The sequence below is a fragment of the Prionailurus viverrinus genome, chromosome X, assembly GCF_022837055.1.
Source record: "Prionailurus viverrinus isolate Anna chromosome X, UM_Priviv_1.0, whole genome shotgun sequence".
NCBI lineage: Eukaryota > Metazoa > Chordata > Mammalia > Carnivora > Felidae > Prionailurus > Prionailurus viverrinus.
This window is the reverse complement of record NC_062579.1, coordinates 75203641-75215786: the sequence shown is the minus strand read 5'-3', so window position 1 is coordinate 75215786 and position 12146 is coordinate 75203641. Positions and strand designations below refer to the sequence as shown.

General features: G+C 40.0%; 1 protein-coding gene across 1 annotated transcript; it reads right to left on the bottom strand.

Moving 5' to 3' along the window:
• Nucleotides 1–971: 971 nt before the first annotated feature.
• Nucleotides 972–8105, bottom strand: LOC125157012 (nuclear RNA export factor 2-like). Its single transcript, XM_047843266.1, is given in 15 exon segments — nucleotides 972–1188; nucleotides 1693–1769; nucleotides 2737–2784; nucleotides 2879–2970; nucleotides 3075–3139; nucleotides 3266–3373; nucleotides 5324–5472; nucleotides 5871–6023; nucleotides 6205–6312; nucleotides 6423–6523; nucleotides 6653–6717; nucleotides 6834–6969; nucleotides 7055–7163; nucleotides 7282–7365; nucleotides 7944–8105. Coding segments are annotated over 15 exon segments (1674 nt in total).
• Between the last annotated feature and the right edge of the window lie 4041 nt (nucleotides 8106–12146).

The window sequence follows — 12146 nt, the reverse complement described above, 5'->3', positions numbered from 1 at the left end:
GAACATTTTGTCTATTCTGGGTTCATTGGATTTTCATATGAATTTTAGTATTAACTCATCAATTTCTGTAAAGAAACAAGCTGAGATTTTGATATGGATAGCACTGAATCTGTTTATTAATTTGGGGTGTATTGCCATCTTAACAATTGTAAGTCTTCTGATTCAGGAGCATGATATACTTTGTACTTATTTAGGTCTTTTAAAATTTACTTCAATAATGTTTTACAGATTTTTGGAGTATATATTTTGCATTTATTTTATTAAATTTGTTTCCTAAGTATGTTATTTAAATTTTTTTCCTGAAGTATTGTTGACACACAATTGTACATTAGTTTCAGGTGTACAATATAGTGATTCAATAAGTCTATACGTTATGCTGTGCTCACCATAAGTGTAGTTACCATCTGTCACCATACAATGCTATTACTATACCATTGACTATATTTTCTGTGCTGTAACTTATATCCTTGTGACTTATTCATTCCACAGCTGTAAGCTTATACCTCCCACTCTTCTTTACCCATTTTGCTATCCTCCATCCCCTCTCTTCTGGTAAACATCGATTTGTTTTCTGTATTTATGGGTCTATTTCCTAAGTATGTTATTTTGGATGCTACTGTAAATGGAATGTTTTCTTAATTTCATTTTCTGATTGTTTATTACTAGTGTATAGTAACAAAAGTTACTCTTGTATATTTATTTTGTATCCAGAAACAATGCCGAACTTATTTATTAATTCTAATATTGTTTTGGTAGTTTCCTTAGGACTTTACATATACATGCTCATGTCATCTCAACATAATATTATTTTTAAATTATTTACATATTTCACAGTAAAATTAATATACCTTTTTCATGAGCTTACTTTTTTTGAAAGTACAGCATCCAAATAGTTATTTTATACAAAGTAACTTCAAGTTCCTATTATCCATTCCTTCATTTCTCCTAGCTCTCTCTTATCCTTAGAGACTCTAAGCACTCACTTCTGAGATCACAGGAGGTTTGTCCAAGCCTGAGTGCAGAAAACCTGCATCATTTCCTGCTGCTTCTGGGAGATGGTGGGCATGCAGTTTGAGAAGGGTGTGGGTACTGGAAAGGAGAAGGTGTTCTGAATTTCTTTGGTCTTGGTATTCCTCACAGTCATCATTCATAATGCACAGACTGGGAGAAAGTTGGGCCCTCAGACAACTAGAGAAATGGACAACCCCATACCCAACAACAATCCTGCTCTCACTGTCACTTAGCAATCAGATTCTTCCCATACCCTTACTGTGCCTGCCCCTGGATTCCTTGGCTGTTACTTCTGGTCCCCTACAGAGACTATTTTTGGAGGGATTGTCGACCAGCTTAGCTAGGTATGCAGATTTAATTCTAATGCATTTACCCTTTACAGCAGCACAAAGAATGGGCACTCCAATCCCCATTTTCAGAGTAATACAGTCAGTCACTGAGGTGTTATATCTTGACCAAGGTCACTCAGCTGGCTAGTGAGTGTTGAGGTCAGGAAAAGAATCTGGTACTCTGACTCCAGAGTCCATACACTTAACCACTAACCTAGAACTCTCCTTAGTTCTATCTGTTGTCTTTCCAAAATACTGAGAAAACCTCTATGCTGTACCACATTCCTAAACCACTGGCCTCAGCCAGAGATGGGTGTTTGTTCCCATGCAGTGCACACAACACAGCACTTACTTGGAATTGCTATCAGAAATCAAGATGAAGGTCCAGGTGAAAGCACAGAGAGAACCTTGAGAATTTCCTTCCACTTCAATGACAACAAACAGCAATGTCCCTTTAGAGTTGTACATACTTTTAACACAAGCAATATTCCCCATTCAGGGTTTTACCTGATAGTCTTGCAGCACCCTGATGGGAGCCAGATAGGTTTTTCACTGGTAGATATGAGGGGGCTTCAAGGACTTAGAGGGAAAAAGTAGGGATAATCAACTCCCAGAGATAGGACCCCCAACATGTATTGGATCCTCTGATAAATATGTGTTCACTTGATTCATTTTGTAAAGCAGCCCAAGATAAGGGTATTACTAGCTTATTTCACAAAAGAGGAAACTGGAAGGTTAGGTAATGGGACCAAAGTAACAGAGTAAGGAACTCAGATGAGAGCTATAAAATCCCACAGCCTGTGCCTCTAACATGTAAGCTGTGTTGGGAAAGAAAGGCATGGATGTACGTCAGACCAAGATAGTCTGGGGGCAAGGTGGGGATGGGAGAACACAAAGGGAATCAAAAGGGGAGGGAAGGGAAGAAAATAAAAGGAAGGAAGGGAAGGGGAGGGGAGGGGAAGGGAGGGGAGGGGAGGGGAGGGGAGGGAAGGGAAGGGAAGGGAAGGGAAAGGAAGGGAAGGGAAAGGAAAGGAAAGGAAAGGAAAGGAAAGGAAAGGAAAGGAAAGTAACTTGGAAAGCCAGGAGAATTGGGAGGTAGCCAAGCCAGGGGCAGGATATAGTGCAGGATCAGGGGAGGGGACTCTACACTCACCTTCTTTAAAAACCCCATTGGGGGCGCCTGGGTGGCGCAGTCGGTTAAGTGTCCGACTTCAGCCAGGTCACGATCTCGCGGTCCGGGAGTTCGAGCCCCGCGTCAGGCTCTGGGCTGATGGCTCAGAGCCTGGAGCCTGTTTCCGATTCTGTGTCTCCCTCTCTCTCTGCCCCTCCCCCGTTCATGCTCTGTCTCTCTCTGTCCCAAAAATAAATAAACGTTGAAAAAAAAAAAAAAAAAAATTTTAAAAACCCCATTGACAGCAAAATAGAGCAGGGAAGGTAAAGAACAGTTGCTAAGGCTCTCAGTATCCTTCTACACCTCCTACCCATTTCTGACTTTCATGGTCTGCCTAAGGCAGGAAATACATGGTCGCCATCCAGATGCTCAGGTCTACCACATAGGAGTGAAAGTCATGCTGAGTTTTGGGCAACATATTGAGGGAGTCAACAATGTCATACTTTGTATGCTTAAAAGCTGAATCCACAGGTCTGTAGGGAAAAGAGAAGTAAGGGTCAGGTCATCAGCCTCTATATATGTTCCCTTCACATCCCCTTTCCCATGATGATCTTGCTTTATACATTTACCAGAGTCCTCAACCTTCTTAATGTCCCTGGTATCCTTGAAGTATTCTTCCAAGCTGTTTCTAGAAAAAAAGAGGGACAGAATGTGGTATATATGTTTCTAGGCAGTGTAGGTGTTTCTAGGAGCTGACCCGTGTTTGCTGGGGAGACACATAGCCTAAGAGCAGAGTCTGAGCTGTGATACTCACAATGCTGCATCTTCAGGGTTTAAGGGAATGGTCAGGGAGAAGCACGCCTCATCATGCCAAGCACTGAGGAGACCTTGTTCATCTCCAGAGTCATAGATCAAGTAATATCTGAAGAGGAACAAAGGCAATGGGCTATCTCTGTGGTTTGGGCCACCAAGGGGACATGAAAGTTCCCCTCAACCCAGTAATAGATCGATGCTTGGGTGGCCTGTCCCATTCCAGTCCTCTTCTGCCTCATGGTCCCAAGGGTACTTACTGAAGCAGAAATGGAAGGATTCAATTCGTAAGAATCTAAAATCCTTTATAGTTTTCTTCATATCAAAAGATGCCTTGAAACTATGTGGTAGACAAAGCCTCCCTTGCAACATCCCAAATCTTCCTTGGTCCATCCTCACCTTATAAGGTGTTATTATCTTGGGGACTTCAATATAAATTATATTGGTATAATATACACCATATATATATATATATATATATATATATATATATACCAATAATATGCATTTATATTATATATATATATATATATATATATATATATATACCAAATTAAATTGGTAACACCTGGCCATCCTGAGGAAGGAAGAGGAAGTCAGAAGTGCATGCCACGAATGTTGCAATGGATGAAAAAAGGGCATGAATAGGTCCAAGGGGAACAAAGGTCAGAGTTCCTATGTGAAATGGCCCCCAAAATTTTATCAGCAAGACTACAGTAGGAGTCTTCAACAGAGGGTCCCAGATGCCTCTATTATTATATGCAAACTTGGGTGAATAGGTGAGTGACAGAGAGTGAGTGAGTGTGTGTGTGTGTGTGTGTGTGTGTGTATGTGTGTGTATGTGTGTGTGTGTGTTTAAGGGCATTTTTTCCCAGGAAGAAAAAAAGAATAGCCATGCTTTTTTCAGGAGTCTATGGACCCTAAAAGGCTAAGGTCAGATACAAAAACATAACCTATGTAAGTCCCCCAAAAAGCTGTAGGGTGCTTGTGGAAGTCATCAATGTTAATAAGAGGAGACAATGATGAATGTAGGCACTTACCAGGCATAACAATGTGGGGAAACAATCTCTGATGACACTTTTCAAAACCAAAAATAGAAAGAAATAAATGATAGTTTAGGCTGTAAAAGTTCTCTCCCTCTGTCTCTTCTTCCTCCTGGGTAGCTCCCACCTAAACTGTCTTGATTGTCTTCTCCAGTATCACAAGAAGCAATATTTGGATCCCAGGCTTTAGGGATGCCTCCCCCTCCCTGCCTTTCTTCCTTCCTCCAGGTTCCCACTGAAGGCTTCAGAGAAAAGAGGGTATGGGGTGGGTGCCCAGGGCTCTGCTACTTCACTAGCGGTCCAGCATTCTGCAGGACCATGATACCCCTCAGGAATGACCCAGAATGCTGGAGAAGGGAGGTGAGTGAGGCAGGGCTCAAGAGGCAGGGATGGAAAGTTAAGACCGAGGGGGAGTGAAGGTGGGAGGAGAGAGGTTAGAGGGACATAGGGGAGTAGTGATAGAGGAAGAAGAGAAAAAAAAAGCACAAGGAAAGGGAAAAAAAAGTTCTATGGTGGTGGTGGTCAGAGAAGAAGAGAGAAGGGGGAAGTGGCCCCCTAGTTGCTGCCCTTTCCTTCATCTGCCCTGGCTGGCCCTGGCACCCAAGGTAGGAATGGAAAACATGAAGATGTTGGGCTTGGTGCCCACTGGACTCTGGTTGAAGTTTTGTCACTTGTGTGAGCTCATCCTGAGCTGAGCATGGGGAACAAGGCAGCTACGGGAGCATAAGAGCTTCCCTTGAAAGAGTAGAGGGTCAAGCCCAAGTCAGCATGGGGCTGATGGTCCGTGGCCCCCTCTTACGATCACTACCTTCCCTCCTGCCCCTGTGCCTATCTCAATCGGTTCCTAGCCTGAGGAATCATACCTGTGCTGGGCCACCCAGGGCTCCTCTGAATGACCAGTTAGGATGATGTGACATGTATGGGGGTTGCCTCTGAGAGTCCTGTCCTTCTATCTCAAGTACCTCTTCCCTCTGACTTTCATTCCTGCCTCAGGAAACCCTCTGCTCACTGGCAGTCACCCACTTCTGGCCACTTGACTCAGGGAAACCTGGTTTCTTCGAAGGAGGGCCAGTTCCTGGCATTGGGTCAGAGGAACACACAGATGCCATGATGGTAGCACCCCGAGACCTTGGCCCTCATCATGGGGCAGGAAAGCGATCATGGCCACCTGGGATTAGAGAGGGGGCCCATTTGTTTCAAGGGAAATAGGGCTCCTCTTGGTGAGAAGCAGGAATGCAGGAAGGCTGGTATCAGCATGAGGCCCTGGGCTGGAGGACCCCTCTCAGTTCAGGTCACAGAATCTGGCTCAAGGTGGTTACTCCTATTCCTGAAGAGAAGATGCCCTGATTCCTGGAGCATTTTCATGGGAAGGAATACTATGGAAAACCAGGTGCAGAATGGGTAAACAGAGCCCAGACCAAGAGAACAAGTGAGCAGGTCATAGGAAGGGAAATACCTCTGAGCACAGGTAAGAGACACAGAGAGAGGAAGGAGGGGTCTGTGGTCTTCCTAGAGGACCAGTGCTACCACATCCTTTAGGGAGGCACTCTCAGGGGTAATTCAGACTTCCAACGTGCAAAGGTCCCCAGGAGGGGTGACAGAGGTTACCACAGACCTTATATAGGTGGACTTGTTTGTGCTGTATAAGGTGTTCCCTTTTAGTCACAGCTCTTCAAGCTTCAGCCCTTTCATCTTGCTTAACTCCCAGGCTGACTGTACCTGAAAAATGTAGGAAGAAACCTGGAAAAATGTCCCAGGAATAAAGAGACACCTGGGCCTTTACACTCTTAGTCCCCACCCACCACCTCAGGTACCTTCTCCTGCCTCTGGTCAGTTGGCACTCTGAGAAGCACTACTACCCACTGTCAACCCCAACTTTGATCTGCTTCCCTCTTCCCACCTCATTTTTGGACAGGTTCAAGATCTTGACTGTGGGGACTATCTGTATAATGTCAGACAGGCCATCCAGCTGATACAGTTTGTTCTTGCACAAGTTCAAGGACAGAAGCTTTTGGTGAAGAAGAATTAGAGTGACTGTTACTATCTAGGGCTTCAGAAATAAGCCTTCCCTCCACCACATTTGTTCCACCCCCTACCATAATACCAGCAGTATAAGGCATAAGGCCTTATCTTGGAGAAATTCTCTTTGATGATCTGCAGGGTGGCAGATATGCAGTTTCTTCAATTCAGTATTATAGCAATATCATGGTCCACCAACTCTTCAGAAAGGTGAGAGAATGTAATCAGAAGGCTGAGAGGGGTCCAGGACCAGCACCAGCCTCTCCTTGATCACCATCTCTGAGTGTCACTCCCAGGCAATCCCCTAGAATTACTGCTGTCAGTTGTACCTGGGTCAAAATGAAGTTTATGGAGGTCAAGACATTTTTGGACAATATCATAGCATTTTCTCATGGTCAGCTGCAGAGAAAGGTACTGAGAGCCACTGAGTCTGTCATGGTATAGGGAAGTTGGGGGTTGGGGGAAGAAGAGTAGGTCTGGGTATGAACACACAATGGGCATCAAGTCTTCATTAACTTTAGCTTCTCCATTTCTTCTGGCTCCAATTTATTCTGAGAGTGATAAGAATAGTAAGTAACAAAAACAGAGTAAGGTACAGCAGAGATATTGACACGTATAGATACAAGAAGGAGAGGTGGGATAAGCACTAGGAACTCTCATTATAAGGAAGACGACCAGCCACTGGCCTGCCTTATTGCATTGGGACTAGGTACGGGTAATATCTTCAACACATACCTTTTTATTTTCCTCATCACAAATCTTGTGGTTGATATCCTTCAATGCAGAGGCGGCACTACCATCCTGGATAAAGAACTGGGCCCGGTCTTTTAAATAATGGAACTACAGGAATTGAAGGCAACTGTAATAGTGTCAGAGGCTGTGGCCCCTGCTGAGCCATCTCTTTCCCCTCCCTATGGAGGGGATTCACCACACATCTGGATTCACCATCCTTTCTTACATCGACCATGGTGAAGGGGACACTACAGTGATTTTGGATTGAGTTTAGTAACCATGTCTTGTTATACTTTATTCTGTAAGGAATCTAAGGGTGAAGAGAAGGGATGGGAGAGAAGGGAGAAAACAGGGCATTAAGACTGTAGAACAGACCCAACCCGGGTCTACACAACTTTAAAAGACTTCTAAAGTAGGACTTTTGACATGATTTTAACTTTTTATTTTGCCGCCATGGATTTTCTAATCATCCATTCTCCCAATTCAAATATTTAACTTCCAAACAATAAAATTTAGATATTTAAAATGATATTCCTTTAATAATGTTCCAGCAAATCCTATGCATTGAAAACCTTACCTATTTTTCTGAAAATGAATTTAGAGTCTACACCTCCATAGTCAACTTGAGCCAAATGCTGTGTCATCTGGTGAGGAGTTGCTCCATATCCTTGGCAGTAGTTTCAACTTTTGCCTTTAGTCAACTTCCTGTGACCTTCTTTCAGTCAACCTGTTTCCTTTGTATTTTTTGTGGGAACCTGCTCTTAGTTGATCAAGGATGTTATCTCCTCTTGTCCTCAACAAAGTTCCTAGCATTTCTATATGAGACCCACACAACTCCTCTTGATCTGCCTCTCCAGCACATTCCCTGCTTTGTGCCAGGGCACTTACTGTGATCCTGAACCAGCCCCCTTGGTTTCCACCCTGTGTGTTCTCCATATCTCTCTCTGGAAATGTTCTGTTTTGGTATTCCTTATGCCATTTCACACTGCTGTTGTTGGTTTGGAAGGCAGAGGAAGTGCTATGGTGAAGTGGATAGAAGGGAGTGTCCATAAATGTATAGAAATGCTACAAAATCTTCTATATACTCTCACCCCAATAATAACAAGTCTGTAATTAGGATTGCTTAGTTGTTACTCAAGTTCTATCACTCTTCACTTTTCCAATGAAAGAAGAAAAAGACCATGGCGAGTAAAAAGTTGCAGCATCTCAGCTGCTGCGTATACAAGCCAGGCTCCCTGGTTACTGTCTTATTTGGAGGTCCTATTGGGAATGCCTCATTGCCATGTTTCCATCATCCTCCTAAACGTAGGAAGGATGAAGCTAATACTGACCATGTTCATAACTAAAGATCCCTTTGCCAAAATTATCCTGGCCAGAATCCCCACCTTTATTTTTCCTTGAGAGCTACTGCCATCATTTTTGTTTTAAATAAAAAATAAATTTAAAATCAAATTTATTTTAACATTGAAAAAATACATACAAGTTCGAATGAAGACATATCAGTGGCCCAATACCATGTACCTCATCTTGGTCTAACATCATGGTAGGGCAAGCAAAGTGTTAACCTGACCGAATAGAACAATGATACAAACACCAGAAAGCATACTTCTTTACCTGTCTAGATATGGAAGCTTTATTTGACAGATGGCATAAACCAGGTAGGAAATATTGAAGTAGGAGATAACTATGTGGGACCATTGAGAAAATTGGGTGGTATTTATAAAGAATAGAAGTATGACGTTCATGAGTTATACACTAGGTAGGCATCTGAATCTTGCCTTCTTTCAGGCATCTCTAATTTAAGAACTTCACCACAACCTGGTAGGCAAGCTTTCTCTTACCTTCCAAATCCAATAAGCTACCAAACTGATTTAATTAATATCAGCAAGCTGTACTTTTTTTTTTAGTATAGTACAAAATTTAATGTCAGGTAAGACTGATGTTACAGACTCCTAAACTGTCTCTCTCCCTTTAGCCTTGCTCTCAACAGTGCTCTGAAATATTCTGAGTGAGCTTTCTTTTGCCCAGTCTGAAATGTCCTTCAGCTCAGGAGACAATTATTTCTAATCTCTTCCCTTTTATAACAAGGAACTGAACAATGAACTGGAATAATAGATGTCAACTACAATTTCCAAGTGTCTAGATACTTTTCTATTTGCTTTCTGTTGATAATTTGATTCCATTATGGTCAGAGAACATACTCTATATTTCATTTATTTTGGATTAGTTTAAGTTTGTTTTATGACCCAACAGATGGTCTATCTTGATGAGGTTACATGGGAACTTGAAAAAATGTGTACTCTGTTGTTGTTGAGTAGAGTATTTTGGCATATGTTATGTAGATTCTGCTACTGCAGATTGTATTATTCAGCTCTTCAATATTCTTGATGATTTTCTCTCTAGTAATTCTATTGCTTGCTGAAAACAAGGTGTTGAGACCCCCAACAAAAATTGCAGATGTGGCCATTTGTCTTTTCAGCCTCATCAGTTTTTGTTTCTTGTACTCCGATGTTCAGTTTTTTGGATGCATACACATTAAAGATTGTTATCTCTTCTTTGTGGATTTATCCTTCTAGATTATGTAATATCCTCTCTGTCTCTAATTTTCTTTGCTCCAAAGTTTACTTTATCAGGTATTGTGGTCTCAGGTATGCATATAAACATGCCTTTTTAAAAAAAATATTTCACACTATTCACTCCTATAATTTTCTTGATTGGCCCCCACACTTGCCACTAACATATCTAATTCACAATGTGGTGAGATTTGGAAGGTTTTTATGACATCTACAGAAATAAAATTGTTTCAATAAGATTGTCTCAATCTCTCCCATAGGTAAATTCACTAAGGTTATTTTATTTTCACTATACTCAACTGAAGCAATGTATCAGTTGATAGTAATACTAGTGGTTTTGGGGAAGGGAGGAGTAAGACAATTAGACTGTTAGAAACTAGATTTTCTTTGGGTTTTAACATTTTAGGTTCTCTAGGTTTGTGTGCTGTACACTGTACATTAATTACTCCATTTTGTCTCAGAGCATGCTTATAGTAAAGATCTATTCACTCCTGGTTACTCCACAATGTACTGATTATGACCAGACATTGGAATAACTCCTTTGGGAAGTGGTTACATTCACTGTACTGCTACTTACAACTTTTGATACTTTTCTTGTATGGTGCATGGAAGAGAAATTAAAGCATTTGAACCAGAAATTTCATATGCACAGTCCCAAAAAACTTGGAGTTAGCCTAGAATAGTATTCTATTTATCCCATACTCCACACCTAATTTATCAAAAAATTCTCTTGGTTTGCCCTCAAAATAGGTCCCAAATCTAGCTACATTTTACCCCTTCTATTGCTACCAAACTCGTTGTTACCAACATCAATCTTCTGTATTATATTGCCTTCCAACTGGCCCCTAAGTTTTCACCCATCCCTCACTGTCTATTTTTAACTCAGAAGGCAGAGTAGTATTTTAAAGCATAAGTAAAATCGTGTCACTCCTTTGCTATGAAACTCCTAAAAAAGTATTTGGAGCCCATCAATATGTTAAAAGGTGAGTTCATCATGATAACAACAACAACAAAGAAACTTTATTGGTGGCATTTGGAGAAGGCCAGTGAATCAACTTATGTTAACGAAAATTTATAAATAAAGAATAATAAAATATGTATTCTTTTTCCTATATAAGCTGTTTATAAAGATAGCCAATTTATTGATGACGGAGTTTCTCTTTATAAGTGCATTCTAGCTAATATATGAAGGAGGCATGACAGAATTTGAGTATCATCATTTTAAAACTCATAAGTAAGGGACCTATATAAAGGCAATAAATGGCTGGTAAATCTCTCTCTCTCTCTTTCTTTTTCTCACACACAACAACAACAACAACAACAACAACAACAACCAGGCATCATGTGCTACGTTATAGGCGCTATCTATGAAGCGTTCTTGTCAAAAACATCAAAGCTGAATCTGATCAAGTCTATTAGTTCTTCTTTCAGCATTGGGATGCAATGAACTGAACCAGGTTCTTTAACAAACAAATGAAGGGGAGAGATAAGAGAATATATTTGTTGTTGTATGTTTGTATGGTATGGAATATAGTATGCATCTACAACAAATATATTTTTCAAAATATAATCAGTTAAAAAATATTTGTAACCTGCTGTTTTCATTTAACAATTTTTTGATGTCATTTCATGTTCAAAAATAGTTAATAGATTTTTATCATTTGCCAAATTAATATGCTTTTTCTTTAAAGACATTGTAGAAATTAAAGCTAAGGTAATTTGTTTACCAGAGAAAGAACTTCACTGATCTGAAACATACCTTTTTCTCTATTTTAAAAATGTACCAACAATAAGTTCTGATTTTCATATAATTTATATATCAGATTATCATTTCAGTTAAAATTTTAATTGTTGCAAACTTTAACCTGATAATACAGTTTCAAATTTTAACAAATCTTCCCAAGTTTGTGCTACTACAAGCCACTATGAAAAATATTATACATGCATCTATGTATTTTGTGTTTTTCCATGCACTAATTTCCATAAGTATATTATTTTAGTCAAAACATGAAAACTAACCATTTTAAGAATTTTTTATGAGTGACATATATATGTCACTTAAAAATATATATACATATATATTTACACTATATATACATATATATACATATATATTCACACTATATATATGTAGGTATATATACATACATATATATATATATATATATATATATATATATTTACACTTATTTGTATGCTAAAAGAGTGAGGTAATGAGCCTATTTGCTCACCAGTTCACCAATAATTTAAAAAGCTCACATGCTGATAAAACAATTACTGTTTTTTGTTTTCTTTTTATTTATCTATTTAAATTTACATCCAAGTTAGTTAGCATATAGTACAATAATGATATCAGGAGTAGAATCCAGTGACTCATTCCCCTACATATAATATCCAGTGCTCATTCCAACAAGTATCTTCCTTGATACCCCTTGCCCATTTAGCCCATCGCCCAAAAACAACCCCTCCAGCAATCCTCAGTTTGTTCTCTATATTTAAGAGTCTCTTATGTTTTGTC